At 35.6% G+C, this 27,294-nt stretch overlaps 1 protein-coding gene across 1 annotated transcript in view; it reads right to left on the bottom strand.

Annotated features, from left to right (window-relative positions):
• The window catches only part of CNTNAP4 (contactin associated protein family member 4), a 261,311-nt gene that overhangs the window by 34,382 nt on the left and 199,635 nt on the right, over positions 1–27,294 (bottom strand). The window contains exons 12-15 of the mRNA XM_027815469.2: positions 24,139–24,258; positions 19,909–20,106; positions 14,505–14,661; positions 11,177–11,304 (exon numbers count right to left, since the gene is read on the bottom strand). Of these exons, the coding sequence (XP_027671270.2) occupies positions 11,177–11,304; positions 14,505–14,661; positions 19,909–20,106; positions 24,139–24,258 (603 nt within the window). The remainder of the gene's footprint in view (positions 1–11,176; positions 11,305–14,504; positions 14,662–19,908; positions 20,107–24,138; positions 24,259–27,294) is intronic.

Here is a 27,294-nt window from a genome sequence, read left to right on the forward strand (position 1 = left end):
AGAAGTATATTGCAAAGTATTTTATGCTGTTATAAATCAGAGTGGGAAAATAATTTCCTCACTTTACATTATCTGGCTCATAGTCCACTATTTAGTGTTCTGGAACTGCCAAACACCATGTAGTTAGGAAGTCAATAATATTTAGCATTTCATCTGAGTATTAAGACTGCAGTCTTCCTGTGAGTAAAAAAAGAAGACCATGTTTCTTATAAATAAAAAAGCAGCATATTTATATTGCAAAAAAATACTTTAGGTTTTGGCATATATGAACTAGTCTTGCCAACATGAAATTGTAAATTGAAAAAGGGACAAATGAGAACAAGACAGATACATTAGCCATTCTAATGATGCAAAGATAATAAAAGCGACTGTAGAAACAATTTGCAATTGCAAATTGTAGCACTCTTCAACTTTTTAATCAAAACTGAAATCTATTTTTTATTTGTATCCATTCTTCTTCATATCTCTAAGTGTTTCATCATTCATTCTTTCAGTGTGGAACTCCAGCAGGGGTAGTGAATGCTGAGGCAGAGAAAATAAAGATCTTATGTTGCTGAAAAATATTTATTGTCTAGTCTTCCCTCTCCCCCCAGAAAACCAAATTTCTAATTGACATGACACATAAAATACTACCCACCTTTCATGGACTGATATAGTTAAGGCACACTGCTGTTAATTTGATGGTGATAGTTGTGTTTTCAAAACAGCTGTGAATATGACATGCAATGTGCCTTCCATCTTTTCTATATGCTCCCTCTTCCAGGAATTTTGTTAAACACTTAAATGGTACTGATAGAGCATCCAGCAGAGAGTGCTCTTGGCTGTAAAAGCCAGTTTCTGGTCTCTGTTATACCGACAGGATCTTTGAATTTCACTGGAATGCCACTGTGATCAGATTATAAAAACACAGTAGTAGTAATGTAGAAGGTTAATACTGTAGAAAGTGTGCTTATTGTAAATTGTAGAGCCTATTAGCCTGTCTGATCTATACTACTGGGTTATCTGATCTTAGTTAATGATGTTACAAGTAGATGATCAGGATTTTACCTGGTGTCTTCGGTCTGCTCCTCTCTATCTGGCCTCTTAAACTGATCTTTAAGTTATATGATCATCTACTATTTGTATCCTAATGGTTTTGATTGTTGTTTTGTTTTGTTTGGGTTTGGTATTGTTTTATTTGGGGGGTAGGGGTGGGGGTGGTGTCACTTTGCTTTATTCCTGTACAAAACCAAACAGAAAAATCATCACTACCTACTACATGTTCTAGTTACATACTTATTCCCATATTTGCCCAGTATTTCTGTCACTTTTGCCACATACAAAAATTTCCTTTCATCCAGCACAGCAAAGAGGAGGCCAAAATTACTGAGAAGTGTGCCAATTGCTTCTTCTAAAGCTGTCTTCTGTGTTAGGAAATCTGACCAGCTGGCAATTGTTTGCCTCTGAGAATTTGTGGAATTCAGCTGCCCCCTCTGTATCCCTCCTTCCAGCTCTGCTACATTGCATTTTATAAGATTCATGGATTAAAAGGTAAAAAGGGAAAAATTATCTAGTTTGACCTCTCATATCACAGAATCATAGAAACACAGAATGCTTGGGGTTGGAAGGGACCTCTGAGGATCATTTAGTCCAACCTCCCTGCTAAAGCAGGTTCTCCTAGAGCAGCTTGCTTGCATAGGTTCATGTCCAGGTAGGTTTTTAACATCTCCAGAGAAGGAGATTGCACAACCTCTCTGGGCAGGCTGCTCCAGTGCTCTGTGACCCTCAAAGTAAACAAGTTCTTCCTTATATTTAGGTAGAACTGCCTATGTTGCAGTTTGTGCCCAATGCCCCTTGTCCTGTTGTTGGGCACTGCTGAAAAGAGTCTGGCCCCAGCTTCTTAGCACTTACCCTTAAGACACTTACATGCGCTGATAGGATCCACTCTCAGCCTTTGCCAAGCTAAACAGGTCCAACCCTCTCAGCCTTTCCTCATAAAGGAGATGCTTCAGTCCCCTCATCATCTTCATAGCCCTCTGCTGGACCCTCTCCAGTAGTTCCCCCTCTCTCCTGAACTGGGGAGCCCAGCACTGGACACAGCACTCCAGATGCAGCCTTACCAGGGCAGAGTAAAGGGGAAGGAAAACCTCCCTGCACCTGCTGGCCACGCTCCTCCTAATACATTCCAGGGTCCCGTTAGCCTTCTTGGCCACCAGGGAACACTGCTGGTTCATGGTCCACTTGCTGTCCATCAGAACTCCCAGGTCCTTCTCTGCAGAGCTGCCTTCCAGCAGGTCAGCCCCAGCTTGTGTTAGTGCATGGGGTTGTTCTTCCCTAGGTGCAGGGCCCTACACCTGCCTTTGTTGACTTCATTACATTTCTTCATGCACAACTCTCCAGCCTGTGCAGGTCTTACTGAACGGTGGTGCAGCCTCCTGGGGTATCAGCTGCTCCTCCTGGTTTTCTATCATCAAGAAACTTGCTGAGGGTACACTCTGCCCCTCTGTCCAGGTCACTGATGAATAAGTTGAACAAGACTGGACCTAATGCTGACCCCTGGGGAGCACCACTAGCTACAGTCCTACAGCTAAACTCTACACCACTGATTGCGATCCTGTGAGCTCTGCCATCCAGCCAATTCAGAGTCCACTCATCTCACCCACACTGCCTGAGCTTCCCTATGAGGATGATATGGGTGTGTCAAAAGCCTTGCTGAAGTCAAGGTAGACAAGATCCTGTGCTGGTTTCAGCTGGGATAGATTTTGTTTTCTTCTGAGTAGCTGGTGCAGTGCTGTGTTTTGGATTTGGTGTAAAAAAATGCTGACGGCACATGGATGGTTTTAGCTATTGCTGGGTAGTGTTTACAATAAGTCAAGGGTTTTTCAGTTTCTCAGGCCCTGCCAGTGAGAGGGCTGGAGGGGCAAAAGAATCTGGGAGGGAACACAGCCAACTCAGCTGACCTAAACTAGCCAAAAAGATACTCCATACTGTATGACATCATGTTGATTTATAAACTGAAGGAAGAAAAAAGAAGGGGGAGATGCTCATACTGGTGGCATTTGTCTTCCCAAGTAACCTTTACGCATGATGGAGCTCTGCTTTTCTGGAGATGACTGAACACCTGCCTGTCAATGGGAAGTGGTGAATTAATTCCTTGTTTTATTTTGTTTGTATGTGCAGCTTTTGCTTTACCTATTAAACTGTCTTAGTCTCAGGCTGTAAGTTTTCTCACTTTTGCTTTTCCAGTTCTCTTCCCCACCCTGATGCAGGGGGAGTAAACGAGCGACTGTGTGGGGCTGAGTTGCCAGCCAGGGTTTTTAGTCATAAGGCTACCTGCAATTGTCTGTAGAAGGCCTCATTGACTTCCTGATCAGGCCACACATAGGTCACACACAGGTCCACAACAATGGCACCCATGTTGGTCTGGCCCTCATAAGCTCCTGAGTTGTTCTGCAGCCACCCCTTGGGAGAGCTTAGTGCACCACTTGCTCCCTCACATAAAGAACAACTTCACCACCTTTCCTTGTTGGCCCCTATTTCCTATAAAGTACATAGTCATCCATGACAGCATTCCAGTCATGCCAGCTATCCCACCATGTCTCTGTAATAGCAATGAGGTCATGGACCTGCAACTGCAGACAGATCTCTAATTCTTCCTGCTTATTCCATATGCTGGGTGCGTTTGTGTACAGACATTTCAGAGAGGTGATGGAGCACACAGCTTTCCCAGGAAGGGTGCAAGAAGATCCAACACTGCCAGAAGCACCCTGCGGGTGGTTGGCCTTCTGGTACCCATCTTGGGAAGCAGCTAAGGAACAGGTATCACTGCTTTGGTTGGCCTGGCTTATTCCCCAGTTGGATGCGATGGTGTGAGCATTGCCACTTTAGACCCCTCCTCCTGAGTCCCTCAGTTTAAAGCCTGCCTCACCAAGCTGGCCAGTCTGCTGCCAGACTCCCTTGCCTCTTCTAGGCAGATGGATCCCTTTCCTCCCTAACATGCTGTAGTCAAAGAATGTCCCATTATCATAGAAGCCAAAACCTTCACAATGGCACCAGCCATAAAACCAAACTTGATTTGCATTATATGTCTATTTCTGGTTGGACCCTTTCCTCTTGCTGGAACAAAATAGTAGAAAAAATAACTATCAGAAATTTTCACTTCCACCCCCAGGGCTTTATAGCCTTCCTTGATTCTGCCCAGGTTCTGGCTTGCGGTGTCATTCTTGTGCACATGAAAGTAGCAGCAGATGGGTGCTTAGCTCGCAGAAGGCAGTGTTACCTCACGTGACTTCCTGCCAGGCCAGCAGCTGGGCACCTCAGTACCTCCTAACAGACTATCACCCAGCACAAGCACCTGTCATTTCTTTTTATGGTACCCAGTGTGCTGCTAGTGCAGTTTTTTCTTGCCAGCCTTGCTTGTGTGTGTCTAGAGCTGTTAAAGCTTCATATGTTTCTGGTTGTGACTTAAGGGTGGAGACTTAAGAGGAGTTCTGCTTTTGTGGGTCACTGGGGCCCAAGATTCCTCATTTGCTGTGGTGTCCATTACAGAAGCATGAATTTGAAACCACCTATCTATTTCCATCTCACACCCTCTAATACCATGCAGCTGTTTAACTGTTTCCTGCAGCTTGACCACCTGACACAACAGATCATCAACCTGCACACACCTTAAGGAGGTACTTGCTTTTTCTCCAGGAGAAGGGTTGGGGCATTCATTGCAACCTACCATATGTACTGAAGTCTCCTGCCTTACTGTTTCCCTCTGGCTTGAAGCATCAGACATCACAGGGGCCTTTCTCAGTGGAAACACTGGTTTTAACTCTGAGGCAAGTACCCACCATTATGGCAGAGACCTAGAGTGCTTCCCTGGGTTGTGGATTACAAGCAGAATGTAGGACCCTTGCTGTGAGTCCAACTACACAAACTGACACGACATGGCGTGGCTGACACACCTTCCTGGCAGTACCCCTGCTGGCACTGCTCCCCAGTGCTGTTTAAATGTGCCACATTTGCTCCTGGCCGTGCCCAAGCTGCATCTCTCTCGCTCGCTAGAGCTGCTGGCTCCATGCGGGGTTCTCAGCTCTTGCGTGGGTTTCCCTGGCTCTGGGAATCCCCCTGTCTGCCTTGATCAGTGCTCAGCCACAGAACTTTCTGTTGCTGCAGCTGTGAGCCTCACCAAGTGAGGCACGGGCTAAATAAATTATATAAATATTTAGGTATTTTGTATATATACTACATATATAATATTATACATACTATATATAAATATATATAAATATATGCCACAAACTATATAAATTGCCTGAATCAATTCTTGTTTGACAAAGAGTATTTATTCTAGGAACAGTATTTAATCAATTTAATTAAAAATTGTCCATTTTTGGAAAATTCACAAATGTTTTTATTGTCAGCTTTAATATTTAAATATATGCGTGCACACACACTCAGCCCATTGGCCTAGCTTCAAATGCCAGCCACTGGCTTGTTTCCTCATTTTCTCTCATGCTTTCAAGAACATTATTTAAAAATTCTAACCCTATGAAACTCATTTTAAGTTGAACATATCACCTCAGATTTTGCCTGTCAAGCAAGGAGACTGAGCTTAAGATTCTTCTCCTAAAAAATTAATCTCAAGTTCTTTTATGCAATCCTTTAACCGTACATCCTTTTTAGGTAGTGTTAAAATGTAACCACAGACTTGTATTAAATGTCTTGATTATGCAGGAAGTAATAAAGACAGTCAAAATAATGTTGGTTAGTTCAAGGTTACAACAAATATATATCAGTATTGTGAAGCTAAATAAGAGGAAAAAGTGAACACTCACATATTTATGTACCATCAGACATGCCCTAATTTCTCATGCTAGTGCAGGTAGGTGAAGCAGAATTTTTAGCTAAATTTAGAAATTTACCGTGCTGCTTTAATGAGGGTATTGCTTATGATCAGTTAATATATTTGGTCTCTAAAATTATTACATCCCAAACTCACCCTAGATCATTTTGGGAGTTTTTTTATTTCTCTGTATGTTTTTTTGTTTTGTTTAAATGTCAAACTGGAAACACATTCAATGGATTATCTGCTCACATTTACCTGCTTGAACTGTCATTCTGTAATTGAATTTATGTTTCCTTTTTTTTACTATTATTATTATTTTTATTTAAGCAAGTATGTGACACTCCACCAAATATCTTACTATGATACAAGTGTCTGACTTCACCTGTATGGCCTTTACCATTACAGAGGTCCATCGAAAGTTTGGCCAAATTTACTTTATATTAACTCATTCTGAATAAATATATTGCCTTTACATTCCTTTGCACTATCCTTATATTATGTTTTATTCAGTTAAGATCTATATGATCAATTTTACTTTGGGGCCAAGAATTAGTCTGATGCTGACAGATTATAATTATCCATTTATTACACATAAATTTAGCATAGTAAATTTTTTTCAGTGTTCTGGATGTATTTATATGTCCTAATACTATCTGGAATTTCAGACTAATATATCAGAGTATTTCCAGTCAGTTCTTACAAGGAAAACAACAACAACTTTGAATGCTGTGTTTTTTTAAAAGTAACCATACTGTCTGTCTTTATTAGAATTTGATCAACATCTGGCTTTTTCTTGAATAATGGCAAAAAAAACAGAGATATATATTTTTTTTAATGAAAAACATAGTATTTACATCTATTAATGGCCCAAAGGTTTCTTTTGTACTCATGTTTCACAATTTTTCCTGTTACTCTACTCTGTTGATATAGGCTAATTTGAATATTAACTTTCATTATATTCATATATTTTTTTCAATCTGATACCATCAGTACTGACATACAATTTATTAGATGTATTGTACAGCAGAAAAAGGAATATAGAAATTAATCAGTACTATATTTCAATATTGACAGAAACTCATGAGTGGTACTTATATATACAGATCTGAGTGTCACCAGATCCTATGACATAATTTCCCTAAATGATCATATTCCTTTAGAACATCATTACTAATTTCATTGCACGTTGGTGTCTTAGAAATATATAGAGACAACTCTAACATAAATGCTGAGAAACATTATTAATATCTGAATGGAATTTTATACATAAAAATAACTATTCTGCTATTGTTTTTCATATTATTTTCCTTATATTAAGTTACTCTTTTTTTTCTTTGTTCTAAAAAATATGGTTTGGTTTTCTACAAGTAACACACTTCACTGAAGAGACTCAATCCATAAAACCTAACTTAAAGAAAACAAGTACAGTAATGCAATGTTAAATGAAAGACTGAAAATAAAAAAAAAAAGTGCAATGAAGAACAGACAGCTTCTGCTGGACTGCATTTGGATTATTATATGTGACTTCTTAGAAGTACCTAATGAAGTAATTCGAACTTGGAAACTATTTCAAGGGAGTGCATGGTTTATGACAATTCAATTAAATTAACTAGTCTATTTTGCTGTAGGCATAAAAAATTATTTTTATTTCCAAGTAGATATCCTACAAGGAATAGATTATTGATGCAATAAGAATTTGTGATTTTCTGGTTTTTAATTGTTTAACAAAGTACTAAGTGTATTACAAATAAAGTAAACCTTCTCCTCCATATTTCTATAAGGTATTCAAGTCAGTTATTGTGAAGAACTTATGTGTGTCAGAAAAAACAAAGAACAAGTTTAACAAAAGGATATCCCCTATGAAGTAGTATTATATAATTTAGTTTTAGAGAATGACATAAGCAGAAATAAGCAATGTCTCCACAGAGTACTCAAATCACACTTGTGAATCCAAGAAATCTATCTTTCCTTCTTTGACAGCACTTTTGAGAAATGGGTATTTGCTACTAGATCTTTTTTGTGTTCTGCACCTATCCAAAGGTGCAGAAGAAAATAAATGTTATTAAAAATGCATGTAATTAGGCCTTCATGGGTGGCTGCAAATTCAGATTAAAAAAAAAAATCTTGATAACATTCTGCTTCCTTCCTGCAGCTTCAAAGTGCTACTTACATGTTATTGATATCTTATGACAGAGTTTAGACTTCATTAGTTTTGTCTAGTGTGATATTTAATGTGTAGAACTCAGATATATAGAAAGTTTTCATTACAAAAAACACTGCTGATACATATAGACCTTTGCAAAAATATCTAGTAAGACATACACTCAGTTTCAGTATGATGATTAAAATAGAATAGAATGTTGATTGTAATGTATATAATTATGTTGTATATGAGCAAATATATTAATATGATTTAATACAATACAAAATATATATACCTATGACATGTCCTATATTAAATATTATTATTCTATAAAATCCAAGTAATAAATTTGTGTGATAATGCTATATTATAGTTATTATATAAAACACATGATACAAAAAATATGGTAAATAATATATAACATATTATATGATACTTCATGTCTATATATGTTATATTGTCATACAACTACTATTTTACTTAACATCTTGCACTTCGTTTTTATGTCAAAATTCTATGATTTTACATTATTTTTTCTTTCAGAAATTCTATATTGCTTTATCAAATTTTAGTCCCTACCTCTTCAAAAGCATGCTGTCTCTTAATTATCTTGGTCTTTATGATATAAACACCTCATAAAAATTGCATTATTACTGCTTTTATTAAACAATTAAAGTGAATGTTCCTTTTCAATGTGTTTGCTGTATTATTACCATTAACTATTATATTCTGAAAGGTCTTTTCATTGAGATTATTTCAGTGCTAAATTGCTTACTTCTGAAGACAAATTCTACAACATGGTCTGATATTACAAAAATTTCCTCTGACATTCAGATGACTTCTTGTGCTTGTCCTCATGATATTTTAGACTTCTCTATTTCAGCTTGTCTAGAAATACTGTGATCATTTAGCATCAGTGTGAAATTTTGCAGCAATTCAATCACTCAAACTAAGCAAATATCAAATAAAGGCAGGGAGGTCAATGGGTGTCAGAACTGTCTGTATGTTTTAATGATTCACCCAGGGAAGCTAGCTGGCTTCTGTGTTTTAAGATTTGTGATAATTGGGGTCAGGTTATGTAATTAATAGTAGCTGGGAACTTGGTGAGTAGTGAAATTGAAATTCTCCCCACTTGTTAGTACTACACAAGCTGTAAATATTTCTGTTTCATCGTTGTCATTGTCTCTCATTTCATTGTCCCTGGCTATACTGAAAGCTATACTGAAAGCCTTCTGTACCATAGGCTCTATAAGCATAGCCAGTCAATTAAGAAAAGCTGTTACCCGCCTCTGCTCAACACTTGTTAGACCCCATCTACATACTGCCTCCAATTTTAGGCCCTCCAGTACAAACGAAAAAATTGATGAAAAGAAGCATGTATGGGGAGGACACCAGGATGTTCTGGTCTGGAGAAGTTTTCCTGCCCTTCAGGCTGAGGGACCAGGGCTGGTTTAGCCTGGAGGAGGAACAGCTTTGTCAGGGACCTCACAGCATCCCCCAATACCTAAGGCAAAATCATCAAGAAGACAGAGCCAGGCTCTTTGCATTGTTGTGTGAATATCAAGGACAATGGGTATAAGTAAACAACAGAATTTCAGACTTGATTGAAGTGAAAAAGAAATCTTCAAAGTCAGCCAAGCAGTGGAGCAGGTTGCGCAGAGAACTAGTGTGGGCGCCACACTTTGGGGGTTCAATCTCCAATTTGACAAAGCCCTGAAAGACCTGGTCTAAGCTCATGCCCGATCCTGCTGTAAGCCAGACACCTCCTTAAGGTCCTCTTCAATCTAAATTATACCATAATCCCATATATGATATGGGATTATGATTTAAACCTCATGTTTTAATGATCCTTTAATAAGTAGCTTAAGTCATCAGCTCACAACCAAATTCCAGACAAGTGAAAAGGAAGCACCCAAAGGTTTGTTGGATGTTGGGTGGTTTCTTTTCATAGCTAATAAATTTTTGTAAGAAAATTTGAACGCACTGCTGTAATACACATCTGCTAACAAATCTTCCAGGCACAATTGCCCTGACAAGTCACAGGAATGGAAGCAGAGATGACATAAAAATAAATACATGCAAATTTATATTTATTTATCCATGCAGTCTCATGAATGAGCCTAAAAGTACATAAGTACATTTCAGAAATTCTTTTCAAGTACTTCTTTACCGGCATTCATTTCCTCCTTTTCATAAAGGCTGAAGAAATTTGAAAAACAAACACAACATCATATGTTGAAGGAGTAAAAACACATAAGGAATAAAATTAGAAATTTGTAATTATTTGAAACAATCTGAAGTTTACGAAAACTCATAGGGTAGCATTTGATGTAAAGAAATTAAGCATTTTAAATAAATATTTTAATCCCTTACTTAACTTTAGAAAAGTTCCTGCCCATTCAATTCTTCACTTAAGATATTTAGGATGATCTATATCATTGCTTCTCCTGACTTTTGATTAGAAACAGCAGCAGCCATAGAATTTTGTGCGATAGTTTACTATTGAACACAAACCAAATCTAATTTCCTTGCCAATGAAGATGGAAATTAATGAAATCAGAAATGTCATCGCAAATCATCAGTAAGATATCAGTTTTGCTCCAGTTGTCTTATTACTTTTAAATCATTTCTTCACACATTATGTTCTCCTGGTTACTGCATACATATTCAGGATGTATAAACTTTACTCTTTGAATTACTGTATAAATTTCTAAATTTTAAATTCTTATGTGGAGTCGAATTTTTGCTCATATATTTTGTATACACTGGATGAATCTCCCATATTTTAGTTTTCCTAGTTGCACAAATACTCAGAAGAATTAATATGTCTACGATTTGGTGATGGAGGCATACATATCTAGTGAAGGGTATATCCCCAAGATATGTCAACCTGTTATAAATTCCCCTTCTTGTAATGCTTTATTCATAACTTAATTCAAATTGTATAAAAACATTGGATTTTGTACTCAAAACACCAGTTTGAACACTATACTATTTCTGTCTTCATTATTGTTTTGTATCTCCAAAAACGTATCTTTACAATTTTACCCTGATTTGCATTGGACCATAACACTTCATCTTTTTCCTTTCTAATTACTAAAAAAACTTGGTGATTTTTTTTTCAAAAGTGTATCTTAGGCTGTTGAGCAAACAGTGTTTAAAATTTATTGCAGTCAAACACCATTGTTGCTTAGCAAAACTCTGCAGTTGCTACTTACTGTCACCACGGCAAAGCAAAGGCCCCAGTTTGTAAGCTGCTTCAGAATTTGGTCTGTCAGTATCTGTGATCACAATTTCAGTTACTGGTAGATGCTCCTTGTAGGAGAGGAATCCAGTATCATTAGTCCTGTAAAGGTAAAATGAAAGCCACAGCTGTCCTAAATATTTCTGATAAACATTTCATTGACACATTGCTAGGGGAAAGGAAATATTTAAATTCTGAAAAAAGGTGCTGCATAGCTCTAAGGGCAATACAAGCAGCCATAAATACAAATGTATGCTTTGGTGTTAATATTGTGATCATTTGACAAGAATGAAATAATTTCATGCGAAGTGGGTATTTTTACTGTTGTGCTTGTCTGCAAAGGTATGAGAAAAAACTTTTTGACATAAATGGGTACCAAGCTGGCTGCCTAAGTTAATGTATTTGCTCAAGTCAGTAATTTTATGTTCCTAGGAATATGCAGTATCTATAATGGCCTGTCTCTTCATAAAGGAATATTAAATGGCTTAGTATAATTTTCAAATATGTTTAACATATTTTCTTCAGTTTTTTACCTTGAAAAATGTTAAAAATTAAATAGAAAAATATTAAGTCATGCTGAGTGTGCAGGAAAAAAAAGCATATGCTGCAAATACGTAATTAGCAGAAAAGGAAATATGCAACCTAGCATCAGAGTACACACCCAGTACTTGCAATCTTAGGTGAAATTCCTCATTTGAAATCCTTGTTAATTTAATGTCGGAACTGAATTTCTAAATTTCATAAGCACCAGTTTTGGCCCTAAAATTGTTTCCCCTGAACCCATGGAAATATTCAATCACTCAGGGTCATTCTGGAAAAATCTATCTGTCCATTCAATCCACTTATAGTTGAATTTTCCTTTTAATGGGCAAAGCAAATATCTCAGAGACAATAGTACAATCTCAGAGAGGTGAGGCAATCTGGAACTCACACTGCTCAGAGATTAAACATGAGACACACACCTCAGCAAGCAAGCCATGTTCCTCTGGGAATGTGGTTGGGTTTAGTAATCTCCTCTCTCAGTACACCATGCACTGGGACTGAGACAATGAGAAAAGATTCCATCCTTATGTTGAATTAAATTAGTGATTTTTGCTCGTCTCCTCCCTCCCTTTACGAACATTACCATCTTTCCCTTCTATTCAATTTCTATTTATCTGTTTTGGAGCACAGTGCAAACAAATGTACAATTTTTTTCAGGAAAGTTTTTTTTTTTGTAAGGGAGGAATGCAAAACATTTCTTAAAAACGTTTGAAGTTTTTATGAGGTGAGGTATTGCAGATATTTTAGAACTGAAAAAAAATGCCCAAAACACTTAAATCGTTCACTTCTGTAAAACTATGCTACAGATAAAGGGAAACTAAGTAGAAACTAGTTCTGCAAAGAGGATTTGCATTTTTGTAGATCTTTAGGAGCAGGGTTTTTTTAAAAAACATGTCTTTTTTATTTTAGATTTTTAGAGACTTAAAGTTTTGGAACAGTCAAACAAGGACTTTAGAGCTAAATCTATGTCCAATCTATAAAATACAATGATGTCACTATCAAAATAGAATATCAATACCATATTTTCAAAACTGCAACACATGTAACTCTTGATTTTCTGTGTTCAGAAAACACTTCAAAGCAGAACAGCTTCCACCTACTTTTTCTGCCCTACGAACATTATTGAGTCAACTGATTCAAACCAGTAGTCTCTTGGGAACCAAATATAACATTAAGCACAACTACCAAAATAAGTGTAAACATAACCTCCATAACATTGCAGTTACAGGGATAAATCTCCACTTAAAATGAAAACTAAAATATCAGAAGTGGACACATACAGAAATACAAAGCAAAAATAATTATATTTTCAATGTAATACACTCATCAACATATGCAATTTACTGAAAGTGGTTATAATGAAGACATGCATGCCATCCTCTACCTACTTTATTTACAAGTACGTTAATGATTAAAAATTAACTTATGTGTGTGAGGATGGATTAAATGAATGACAAAACTAGGCAAGAATGTATTACATATGCGGCAACTCCTCAAAATCCTGTCTCAAAAAGCATTTATCTTTTACCACTTTTGCTGTTAGGCATCAAAAATTGTACAGCCCAATAATAGGGAAACTCCTAGCGTACTATGTATTTGTTTAATCTCTTTATTAGAATGAGCACGGCAGATATCACTCTTTGAGTTTTACTGCAGATGCAAATTCTTTCCCTACAGAAACTTTTGAAGCTTGTGAAGAATTGTTCTTTGAGTAACCCTTTGTTGTATTTTCATTTCTGTATCTGCTGAGTTCCCTGCTCATGATGAGAGAATAAACATTTTCCAACCAAATTAATTAGTTGTTTATTTAAAGGAAGAGTGAATATCTAGCTTGATATAATAACAATGCATTGCTTTATTTTGGACACATGAAGATGTCTCTAAATAATTTCCTTGCATTTTTCTATTTTCAAACACATGTTTCAAAAAAATATATATTAACATGCATACACTAACACACTCATTGAATTGGATTTATGAAAATTAAAAATACTTTTAAAGTTTAAAAGCTTAAAAGTTTCTTCAACAGAAAAGCTTTCATTTGAAAAGTCCCTTTCTGCTTTATGAAGTCCTGTACTGCAGTGGAAGTATTGTTGAGAAAGTTGTATCTGGTCCTTTTAAGTGAAAAGTCAGGTTCAGATTTGACATTGTAACAGGAATTAATCTCTTATATTACTTAATTGAATGGCATCTTTAATAACATCAGAGATAAGCACAAGTGGAAGATGAACATTTTAGAAAGCCTTCCATCCTCTTAGAATAGGATTCTATATGAGTGCTTTGCTTTGCTGATAGCGAGTGTGTCCAATTCTGATGATCTAAGTGGTAGATGACAAAAAAGGGGGTAAAAAGTCTAAATTCTTAAAGTTTTAGTTAAAAAGTATGCTAAAGGTTAACTGACCTTTTTTCAGAAACTTTTATTTTAGCTGTAGTTACTTTTAGTATTCTAAGACTAATAACTGAAGTTCTACTAAAGACCAGAACTAATGTCTTAATATATAACATGCAATACACCACACAAAGATAAAGTGTCTGTATAAAATTAAACCTTCCTCAGAATTCAGAGTGAAAGAATTAGCAATATTGTATACAGTTAGAGTTTTATGAGGAAGTATGTCCTATATCAAAGACATGGGTAACACTGTAGTAATTTAAATTTACAGCGGCCTTGCTGTTCTAAATGTGCTAAAATCTGTATATGCTTTTAATTTACTTTCCAGGAAAAAAAGTATTGTGATTAATCAACAGTAAGACGTCACCATTCATCTCTGTCTGCATCACAGTTGCAGTAATGCTGGGAATCAATGCAGTTCCCCTCTAATCCACAAGCACATTTTTGTGCAGCAGGCAAGGAACCTCCCCAGTAAGTCTGTGTTTCATTGGTTCTTCCAATCCACCAGCTCAGTGGCACCCCATCTAAAAGGTAGATCAGAGAAAATCAGTGCCCAGTTTTGTCTCCTACTTCTCTCATTTTTTCTTGTACAAGCAGATTTCTAAATGGTTAAACAGAGAAAAATCACTCCTCAAATCTAAAAACTTTAAACAACAAGGGGGGTGGGGGGGGTGGGGAGGGAGAGAATTACTACCTTTATTTGTAAGCAATTATTCATTCTAATACTTCATTATCAGGTATTAAATGATTGTCACAGATTTTTGCTGGCATTACTGGAAAATGGAACTCACAGTTCCTAGCTCAGCCAGCCATGATATTAGAATCATTTATCTTAAGCAGCCCATTTATATAACTCATTTTAAAATGGTCCATGAAAAAGAAGATGCCACTGCACTAAAAATGAGGGTAGTTTATATTCCCAAATAAAGATCAATTTCAGATTACAGAACTACCAGCAATAGAATGAGAATAGTTACAGGAAAGCTATGCCGAAACAGTCTCGTCCCACTACCAAGAGTACTTTAGAGTATTACTACCCCTATCTGTGAAAGACATTAAGCAGTTGAATAGTGGTGTTAATCAGAAATGAATAAAGACAGTTGTTAGATCACAGGCAGCAGATTAATAATTTATACACTCAGCGACAGCAGAAATCATGTTGATGTTGCTCCCATAAGCAAGTTGATGTATCTGGTAAGCAGAACTGAGGTTTCCCAGGACTATTACATCTCTGTGTGGTGCATTCAGTCAGCGTTGTTTGTAGCAAAATGATAAAATTGGATGTTTCCTTAATGTTACAGTACTGCAGATTAAGTTTAAAGGTGCTGCCAAGCAGGCACAGCAACAGAAATTATACACAGAACAGAAAATAACTAAAAGATATGAAGCATAAAGAGAAACCATCTCAAATGAGAAGGAAAGATGATAGATTCAATGCATGAAAGTCAAGGCATGAGAAGAAATCAAGTACTGTTAAATTATAGTTTCTTATAGATGCACTTCTTTTTGCTGTTGCTGAAGCTCCAAGTTTTGAGCAGCAGGCCCCCACAAAGAAGCTGGAATTTATCCTAGTCTCAGCTTTACTTAAAACTGCCGCTGCTTATTAAACCTCACTGTTAGATATGACTTCAGTTAGCTGACAATCTCTCAGATTGTAAACATATTGACTGCATTCATTACCACACAACTGTCAACCCAGCAGGCCAAAAGACAGGGCAAGCAGTTTCTGGAAAAGCCAAACTTGCATAATGGAATCAATGTCCAATATCAATGTTTTTGTTTGCAAGACATCACAGGAGGAAGAAAACCTGGAGACAGTTTATAAATAATTTATCAGACAACACTTTAAAAAGCTTCCAACAACTAAGACAGTAAAAAGCAGAATATTTCTGCTGTTTCAACAGCATGTCTGAGCTTTATACTGCAGTCATGAATTAATACTCCCAGTCTTTCACTAGGGACATTGGGTTATGTTTAAAAGTTAGACTCAGGTTTTTATTCATACAGAAGAGTGAGGAGAGACTATTTACTGAAATGCTGCAAGTTCATACTGATTAGCTTAAATTGCTATCACTGTTTTGGTGGAAAATACTACCTAAGTAAAATAAAGCTATTAATTAAAATGACTAGAGATTTCTTCATAATGATCACACAAATGTATTAACAAGTGACTTCTTTGCAAGCACTATCCAGGCTGATTGAGTATAACGTATTCTTAAAATGCAGTCAGTTTAGAATTGCTACATTGACTGCTTGATTCCAAAAAAATTTCATGTGACCATCATCAAATTTTGTACTTGTCAGGCAAAGCTAGTGGAGATCATAGATAGCAGGAGTGGGAGGATTTAAATTTTGCAGGCAATTTGATAACATACTTATTTGCATTTCAAGCTCTGATATTTCATGGTGTCCATAATACATGAAATAGAATAAACTTTTTTCAGTAAAATGTATTTTGAATATTTTTTCAATGTCATATATGTTTCACTTATTAGTTATGTGTGCTTGATTGATTTTTGCTTGTTTGCTTTGTAATTCTGACTGTAAAATCATTTAAAGAAACATAAATAAAAACCAGCAAGCAAATACATAATGGTGATCTTAAACAGGAAAACTTGGTGAAAACTATCTTCAGATGCTGAGTAGATGAAATAACAGCTAAGTCAGCGAGTCCAAAATTTGAAATTAAGTCACTTTTAACTTCTTAAACTTTTCTTAAGTTTTTTAAGCATTTCTATTTAAAAAAGAATTATTATTTAGCTCTCTGAGCTCTTCTAAATAGACAGAGCATCCTATAAAGTTTAAATACAATTCACACTTATAATTGCAATGTTCTTACAAAAATTTCAAATCAAGCTTCTAAAGTTTATGTTACTATGTCACACGGAGACACTAAAAGTTAGAATGCATATCGGCTAGAGATGTCTAGAAATTATATGTTTCACATAAATATAGGTGAGAAATACATTTTCAAAGCACACAAAAACACAGAACTAGATTTTTTGGTAACAGTTTTAAATATTAAATTACTACTCTTCAGAGGGAACAAGTAATATGTTCTGTCTTCAGTCCATATGTTTCAATTGAAAGATATATCTTGGAGAAAAAATGCATGCAAACATGAGAGGATCCCTCACTCCTTTTCCGCCTGATATCCAGGAGATGAAAAAAGATGCATTTTACGCAGTGGCATGACCTTAACATTTTCAAAAGATACTAGAATTCTCCCTTTCCATGATATCAGCATATTCGACTTTTATATTTGTAGAAGGAAGAAGAAGATAAATTGGAGGAAATTTGAAAAACTTCCTTCTATAGTCTCATACACAAAAGCCTAGGGCTTACATTTTGTTGTGTTGAAAGACTAAAAGTATTTCACAATATATTCATAACACACTGACTGTTGTCAGTTTAGATGAGTCCCAGCTGTAATTAGGGCTTGTCTAAGCGTTGCCAGTTGTCCTTAACAGTAGATAGCATGGCGACTTCTAAGACTGTACATACTATATATATACTGCGTGTATGTGTTTAACTTGTGGATATGGTCCTGGGAACTGACTCTAGGTGGCCCTCCTTGAGCAAGGGCACTAGACCAGGTGACCTCTAAACATCCCTTCCAACCTCAGCCACTCATTGATTTGTGATTCTGCAGTTCTAAGGCTGTGCAAATTCATACAGTTTGCTGCTGATGTGATTCAGATGCTGAAAACATCTATTTCAATAGATACTCTAGGTGCATGGATTACTGAGTTTCCTGAAAAGAAGTACAAACACATATAATATTTTGGGGAAAAAAACCCAACAAATAAACCCAACAACCAAAAAACCAAACCCCCACTTCTCCTTGTAGGTGAGACCTAGCCCTTCAAAGCACACGTCAGTCTGTATCTACAAAGGGGCATCTTCTCCCATGAACTTAATCTCTTTTTACTGTTACCATGACAGAATGGGTCAAAAGGATCCATCCTTATTAAGTCATCCACCATGATCACTACCCTTGAACTAAAAAAGGGCAGATCTAAATCCTGGAATATAAAATTCCGAAAATTATTTTAAGGGAGTTATTTAATTAAGAACACTAGAAAAGATAAAACAAAGTTAATACATCTTTTAAACAGTTATAAAAATGTGGCTCTGGCTGCTTTCAAACAGTAAGGGAATCATAAACCATAATTCTCTTTAATAAATGTTTTTATTCATCCCTATATCACAAAACTCAGTGTTTCCTTTTTTAAGTGGCCTCACTGCAGATGCAAAGACTGACCGTCACTTGATCCTAGGTTTCCCTTAGCTTAGAGTGCTCTTTTTCAAAACATACTAAAGGCCACTCTTCAGAAGAATGGCAAGTTGCATTTTGGTACAGTCCATGGTAATGTTTAAGCAAAGAATGATTTCAGAAAATCTGTAGAACTCACAAATAACTGCCCCATGCCTATTTACTCCTAGCATTCAAAACTAAATATTATATGGCTTAGCGCAATTGACTGATTGGACTTTTTTAGCTTTCTAGAGAAAACTACATTTCTGTGCAATCTCATCAAATCACAAAAAAATGTAGAAAGTCCTGCTTGCCTGTGTCTTCCATTCTCTTCTTCTTTGATCTAAATATTTTTTATGCTTTCTAGCTTGATCACTGCTGAAATTGGGGAGTTGGAGAGGTAGGGTTTATTGTTTTTTCAGGGTTTTCACTTAGTCTATGGGACAGTTAATAGCCAAAAGATATGAAATACCTAGAAAGCACATTCTTGAAACCCTTTGCTTGGTGTAGATTTTGAACATCTAACCATAACTTTAGTTTGGAGTCCATACATAAAATGGAGGTTCAGTGGGATATCTTAAGCAGTAGGTTCATTTATGGCCGCAGAGAAGTTTTCAAGCAGATATTCTGCCAAGAGTGAATTCTAGTCAAAGAAGTCCAGTGGTGTTTACGACATAATTAGGAAGAAAGAATACATAGGGAAAGAGTTTAGAGAAAACCAGAGACTTGCACTCAGAGGCCTGCTCTCTGCTTAGTAGGAAAGAATGCCAAGAAATTAAATTGAGCAGTTTCAGAGTTTCTGGTGGACAAGTCAAGCAATTTCATTTAGTTTTTCAAAAGACACAAGACAATGAGATGTTTACTTCCACATTATTTGGACTACTTAGAATGGATTTTCAAAGCAAAGTCTGTTATCAGCAGCTCTGTGTCAGTGAGTTAAGATTTAAGTAGACTACATAACTTAATCTTTCTTTAAGTATGTCAGAGAATTTCCATGATTTTTTTCTCTTAAAACAATTATAATTTGATAATAATCCACATTTTAACTATTGCTTTTTTTAGTGAATACTTATATTGAACAATGGATTTTAATGTTATCAATGCTTTTTGTCAAGAACTCAAAATATGCTCTTTAAGTGTTCAAAAACATTCAGTGATGAACTTCTGCTGATATCTATGCAGTAATTTGTGTTCTTTTAAGGAGATATTTCCTCACTAATTCCTTAATTAAAATTTAAAAATCCCTGGAAGGCAGACCAACAGGAGCTCTGTTAATAATAATCCCTGTTAATTTCAAAGACTTACAAGAGAAATTAACTTTGAAAGCACTTAATTCTTCAAACAAAGATCATTATGAACTGACATTTCTGTTTTTCTGCTTCAAAGATCTATTTAAAGTAGTTCAGGCTCTTTAGCAGCAAAATGCCATAACCTTGATAGCAATAAATACCTTCAGTAGCCAGTAAAATAAAATGCGCTATGTAGCATAATACAATTTCTCTGCTTTACTTACCTGGCTTATCTAACAGCCTTGACTTTTTGCAGTGGTAAGCAAGCTGCTGTTCACAGTGCTCTGCATGGTTAATTGTGGCCTGAAGCTGGTCTAGGCTGGCAGAGTACTTGAAAGACACAGTGTGGGGGTTCTCTCGATTAGCACTTTTGACTCTGGTTAGGTTGGTGTTGTTATGCTGTATAATTGTCCACGTTGTATCTTTCAAAACAGATGTGAAAAGTGATAAAGAATGAGAAGTAGTTGCAAAAATTGGTAATGAAAGGAGAATGCATGATGAAATCAACCAAAGTTTAAGATGACTTCTTTAATCACAAAAAATGCTTTTGTGCATATGAAACAGAGACATAAATCACTGAACAAAAATGAAAACAATTAATCATTGTCTCTATTCATAAGTATATTATCATACCATGACTGTAATGGGTATTCAGCTTGTTATGATTATTGAATAAGGAAACAGTGATGACACCCAAATAATTGTCTCTTGATTAAGATATGGTTTATATGGTAAATTTCTATGAAAGAATAGAAAGAAATAATACTATTTTTACTTTTCCCAGGCTTAAATTATTTATAAAATATCACTAAATCCTATCCTAGTATCTAGCTACATTATATAGATCACCATAATTTGAATTAATCATTTTGTGTGACGAAATGGCCTAAAGCATTTTTTCTATTATACCAAGAAGCAAAAGTAGCTTGTAAATACTGTATTTACTATAAAAATCAGATTGCATGAAACTGAGTTATTCTAGCCATCTAAAATCAAATATTAGTCATTATTTGAAGTAATATTCAAAACCTGTATTTAGGCAAGGATGAAGAATCATAGCTTCTGAAGTTCAATACAAAGTTGCTTCCAGACACATGATGTAATATTAATTTATGCAACACAATAGTATGCCTACTTGAATTGGTACTGTAACATGATGAAGTGCTAGTTCGCAACTGAGAGCTGCTTTTCTCTAAAAGACGTACGGTTCTTAAGTTGACTTTTAGCTCAGATAGTGCTGGGTAAGGCAGCTGCGTACTTCAATGTGATGTGTAGACAGGCCTTGTGATTCATGTAAACTGAGGACATGCAAAATATTGCCAAAATGTTTATTCAAGAAGCAATTCAACTGTGTCTGTAAGATTTTTTTTTCATTAATCACTAGTAAATACTCAATACTCCAAATACTATTTCTAGAAAAATATGTTCCAAAGTTATGTTCTTGTAATAAAAGAGCAGAAAAGACTTGCATATAAATATACATATAACTTAAATGCTTTATTAATAAACAATATATTGCATGTTTATAAAAGGTTTGTGCTAAGATGTACGGTCTACTGTGAAACAGACTTTCTCCAACTTGGAGCTATGTTGCTTACACTAAGCAGCAAAATGGTTCAATAGCTTTCCAGTTATACTGAAACTTCACAAATATTCTTCTTTTAACTTCCTACAGCAATTATGGAAAACATTTTTAGTTGTAAAAAAATTACTACAATGCAAAACTACACAGATCAAGAACTAAACCTGAAGTTACAATACTTATATGAAGGCATTACTTTAAAAAACTACATGAGGCCATAGGCTAAGTACTATGTGTTTACTTTGAGACTAGGAAAATTATTTTCCTGTACACTGAGACACAGGAAGGATGAAAGTGGCTAGCATCATAGCACAGGAATGCATCCGTCTCTGTAGCCTATAGCTTGCATACAAGGAAATGTAACATCAGACTCTCTGCTCGGGGGTAAGAGGTTACTCCTTCCATGTTCTTTGAAATAAAAATTGCCCTGAATATTGGTGGCTGATAAAGGCTTATATGATTCTGCTGTTTTATACTTTTGTCATCCCCTCTCACCTATGAATAGGAAAGTACAAAGCTTACTGTTTCAGCTTCCACTTGCAGAGCTTGTAATAGTCTGACCACCCATGACTAAAATCCACTTCAAGGTAGGGGTGGGCAGGCTCCCAGTTAAAACCAGTCTAGGTTAGTTAAGAGGAGTTTCAATTTCTTGTTAACTGTATTCTTGCATCTTAATGGCCAGTGTAATTTGGATAGATATGGGAAATACTATTTTTTCTAACTTGCAGTATTGATGACAGTATTTCTGGTGTTCTAACCATAGTATTTCTAAGTATTTAACAGAGTGGTATTTTATTTTATTAGCTTCCTACAGGCCACACACGGTTGATATTATAAGGTATTTATAAAGAAGAAAGAACTTATGGTCACTTAAAGGACAAGTATTCATTAGAAAACCTAAAAGAAATATCAAGGTTAGGTGTTTATTCAAAAATATTATATTAAAAGCATCTATTTATGCAACTTTTTATCATTGATTACCAGGTTTCAGTCAAATTATAACATTTTATTAAGTACATGCTTACAGTGTCAAAAAGCAGGTGGCTGAAAATACAGCAAATTTACATTTGTTTTTGTACATGCACATACACACAGACACAAGTATATCTAAAGACTATGCTGAACATAAAAATTAAGGCAAACCGGTCAGCTATCATATTCATTGTGACACTCCCAAATATAAAAACAAAAAGAAAAGCATAGTCACTGCATAGTTTGGTCATCTTAACTGGCAGTGTGGACTGTAGGCTTTTCCTTCCAAAACTGACCTCCAAGAACAAAACCAGGGAAAGGCATCTCTCTCCCAGCTGCCTGAAAATAGAGCCCATGAACATCAAAGACAGGGCAATGCTGTAAGAAATGTGGGCGTCTGACTTCCCTGCCTCTGGTGGGAAAAGGGAATACCAGTCATGAGGAAACTGGGAACAAAACAAATACAGAAGATTCATCCTGTCAGGCCCTGCCTTGAGAAGAACTGATCAATGATGTTTGCTTAATGTGGTGAATAAGGAGTGACTGAGGAAAACACTAACAGCTGTTCATGGGTACACAAGGATAAATCAGACACTACACTGTACCCTGGAGTGTTATACACACTTTTAAAAATTGCCATCTTTCTGCCGTGATTCTTTGGTCTCTTTTAGTCTCATAGGATACTAGGATATTTCTTTTTAAGGGTCTGTGCCAATCTGAAGTGTGCCCACCTTGAGCTAGCACAATTCACTGTAGAAGTCAAAGTCAGGAGCTGACAAGGTGAGAGTACTTAAATTGCACAGACTGATTGAAATTATAATTCTATTATTTCACCACATAAAATAAGAATTCTTTAGATTGCTGTGAAAATCAACCAACACCATGGACAGAGAGAGTCCTGTCAGTTTCTCAAGAAACACATGTGACCACAAACTGTTTAGAAACCAACATCAAAAGCTTGTGAAAAGATTTCTAAGTCAAGTTCTCAACATTTAGGACTAGGACATACCTCAACCAAATTCAAATGCAGCTTATTCATGTAGTCTTTTAACAGTTCTAACTGTGTAAAAATATGTTTTTGTCACATAAAACAATAAAGTGTTTCCATCATTTTGACAGAAAAGCAATTCAAATAAAGAGAAGGTAAGTAAAAAAAAAAAAAAAAAAAGGAAACAGCCACACATAAAACAATAATGAATTTCAAAATTACATTTAAACATAAGCTTCATTGAAAGGACATATACAAACAGGCATACATAAATATCAACTGGTTTGTTAAAAAGCAGACTGACAACAGACTTTCATGTCTAAAACTTATGGTGATATAAATGGTCAGATACAAAGAAGTGGGTGCAGAAGAGGAGGCAAGGTGCCTGAAGGTGAAGCTGCGAGGGTTCCACTGGTTGCATTTGCATTCTCCAAAAGAAGTACTTGCACTTAGAAAAATGAAGTTTAATGTCTATATTCCTCATAACAAAGACCAGTTGTAAATTGCAATTTTTCAGAACGCTATAGGGAAAAATTGCGAATTTTCTCATAAAACATTAACTTATCTCTCATTTCTTTAAATATTCTCAAGAGGTTGTAACTTCAATGAAAACAAAGTTGCTCCCCAAAAAATAACTGGTATGACATTGTCTCCATAAGGAACACATGTCTGATTTATGAAAAACACAACAGGAATGCAGTGTTAGCTTCACAGCCTGAATCCTGTTATTATTTTAATTTCTCTGCCTAATTTCTCTGCCAGTATTCTGAGCTAAGGAGTCACCTTCATTTTGTTGTGCATGTATACATTAAGCTTAAGAGCTACAGAAGCTTCTTACATGATAATTCATGTTGCAATATAATGAGCATGCATACAGACCCAGCTGTAAGTAAAGGAAGTTTATCACCTCACCTGTCATATTACAGTATACAAGAAATGGTCCCAAGGGGCCACTTCCATCTGAATCAATATTGTAAAAGCCTGAAGTGTTCCCTCTGTGCTTATAGGCTTCACATGATTGCTCATAGATGGCTGTAAAAGAACACATTCCATCAGAAATGTAATGGCATAATTTACATTTTATTCAGAGAATTAAAAAAAATAGTGCATGAAGCCTGTAAATGGGGAACAGAAGTTGTGTGTGTTCAATGATAAGGAATATAGAAGAAATCACATAACCAAAACTATACTTTCATTTGAATTTACAAAGTGTACTGGGTTTTATTTATCAGGGAGATTCCAAGGGGCATTTTCAAACATTTTCTTCTGTATTTCAGGCTGGAAAATTCATGGAGGAAGCTGTGAAATGTGGGTGAGTAAATGGTTGTGAAATTTGCCAAGTGATGTGAATACAAAGGGTATTACTTAAACCCTGGTAATCAGAGTTTGAGAAAACAAACACTACCTCCCTCAACCTGATCAGATTTTTGTTGTTGTTTTTATTCATGTAAGAGAAAGTAGGCACTGTTTCTAGGTGTTCTGATTGTCTCCTGGCATTTTTTGTCTCTTATATTTCTTATTTTTTTCCCCTTTTTAAATAGAAAGGCAAATGGCTTGTCAGAGACTCCAGTAAAAGAACTAAACAAGCAAACTCAAAATGCAGATTCTTACTCCCATTTCATGTATACTTTATATCGTTCAAGGCCTGAAGAAAAGTCTGTGATGACTTTATGATCAAAAACATGAGAAAAAGGACTTATGAGTCTACCTCTGTACTTAGACAGGAAACACTGATGATAATGTCACAGCTAGACCGCATTAACCAAACTTCTCATTTAACCACTCTATTGCTATTGAGCAGCCATACTGTTCTGGTCTTTCTTTTCAAAAGTAAAATGTGTGCTCTATCAGCTATTATCAAAACTTGAAAACACTCTGCCAAAAGAGCTGTTAGATTTAAAAAAAAAAAAAAAAAAAAAAAAGTTATGAGTGCTATACAAATAAAACATAACTCCACAATAACTATTAACAGTCTAGAAGATTTTGATCTATAAAAATTCAGTTTATTGGATTTTTTTTTTAAAAAAGCTATAAAGTACTAGTACAGTAATCCAAAAGAGGTGCTGTTTTTAAGAAAGAAGGTAAGTTTTGCAAGAGTGTGATCTTTGCATTTTTTGCCTAATGGTTACTGCCATTATGTGGCAACAACTATCAAAAAGATTCACTTAGATTGTTTACTCTATGAAATAGTCAGAAAGCACAGTTTTTGTAATTTTCAAATGGAATTTTATGTTTCCTTACAGTAAATAATCTTAGTTAAATTTAAACATGACAAAAGAGATTCAATCACTCATTAATAGTTCTATGAACATGGTAGCTTGTATACTAATATTTTCAGATCAGTAACTTATTTCTAAGTTTATAATGAATAACATTTTTTTGAGAATTCAAGGGATTTTTATTTTTTTTAAATTATACAGGTGTGATAATATGGCCAAAAATTATCCTAGGTTCTTGATTTGAATTCAGTATTAAAATAACTAAAATCCACTACTAGGCGTCTTTTATTTGATAGCCATAGATACTACATTTTATTAATCATAAACATCTTGGAAGGCTTTTGTATGTATTTTTTACAACTACTAAGAATTCAATCACTCATCATATTATTACATTTCTTACAGTGTCCCAATCACTAGGAAACCACAACTTTCACCTCTCCTCATAGACATAATCAGTTGATTCAACACACACTTTTTCAAATTATAATGAATGAAATCACCATCTTTACTTTGGGCTTTTCATAGATCTATATTATACAGTGTGGTATTCAAAAGCATCTGTACTATTGGCATCCTTTCTTTGTTACACAAATGTTCTTAAAATTGTTATTTATGCCACTGTGTTCTTTACAATTAAGGCATTACTGGAGAGGTCATCACTGTTTTTGACTCTGTACAACTGAGATTTAATAGACAGTGTTCTAAAATCAGTGATTTCTTAAGAAATTCCAGGTGTGTAGACATACATCCTTTTTAGAAAATCTGCCAACAAGGACTGTACAGATTTTATAAGAATAATTTATAAAGACAGAATTATTTATCTGACCATTAGGGCAGTCTTTGTAATTTTCTTAAATTATCTGTGAAGTTTCATAATGAAGCCCAGAGTAATGATTTTTTCTGCTTCCCAGAACATGCTTAAAGCAGTATAAATGTGGAGCATCTCCTGTGAAATTAGTTACCTTAGTTTCAACTTTTTTTTTTTTTTTTTTAATTTCTCCTTGTCTACTTCTGATTCAGCAAACCACATCAACATGTGTTTAGGGCTTAGGATGTGATTACCTTTGAACATGAGTAGAGCCTCATTGTCTCATAAATAAATAAATTAATATTTGTTGTGATGAATAAAAATGAATTAAATACATTTCTAAAATATTTGCTGATCCAGAAAGTGGAAGTATATGGATGGACCAGGATGTTACTGACCATCTTGTGTAAATTATGAAAAATGTGTGTGCTGGTTTTGGCTGGGATAATTTCTTCTCATAGTAGCTCGTATGCGATTATGTTTTGGATTTGTGCTGGAAAGTGTTGATAATGCAGAGATGTCTTGGATATTGCTGAGCAAAAATTGTCTAAACAAAGTCAAGGCCTTTTCTGCTTCTTACCCTGCCCCACCTGCGAATAGGTTGGGAGTGTACAAGAAGTTAGAGGGGACGCAACTGGGACAGCTGACCACAACTGACCAAAGGGATATCCCATATCGTATGACATCATACTCGGCATATAAAGCTGAGGGAAGAAGAAAGGAAGGGGGGATGTTTGTAGTAGTGGCGTTTGTCCTCCCAAGTAAGGGTTACATATGACAGAGCCCTGCTTTCCTAGAGATGGCTGATCAGACTAGTCAATGAACTCCTTGTTTTGCTTTGCTTGCATGCATGGCTTTAGCTTTACCTATTGAACTGTTTCTGTCTCAGACCACAAGTTTTCTTACTTTTACACATCTGATTCTTTTTCCCATGCCACTGGGAAGAAGTGCGTGAGTGGCTGTGGGTACTTAGCTGGCAGCTGAGGTTAAACCATGACTATGTGAAACAGCCACAGGTAAACATGAGAACTTTCAATA

Source organism: Falco cherrug, chromosome Z (genome assembly GCF_023634085.1).
Source record: "Falco cherrug isolate bFalChe1 chromosome Z, bFalChe1.pri, whole genome shotgun sequence".
Lineage (NCBI taxonomy): Eukaryota > Metazoa > Chordata > Aves > Falconiformes > Falconidae > Falco > Falco cherrug.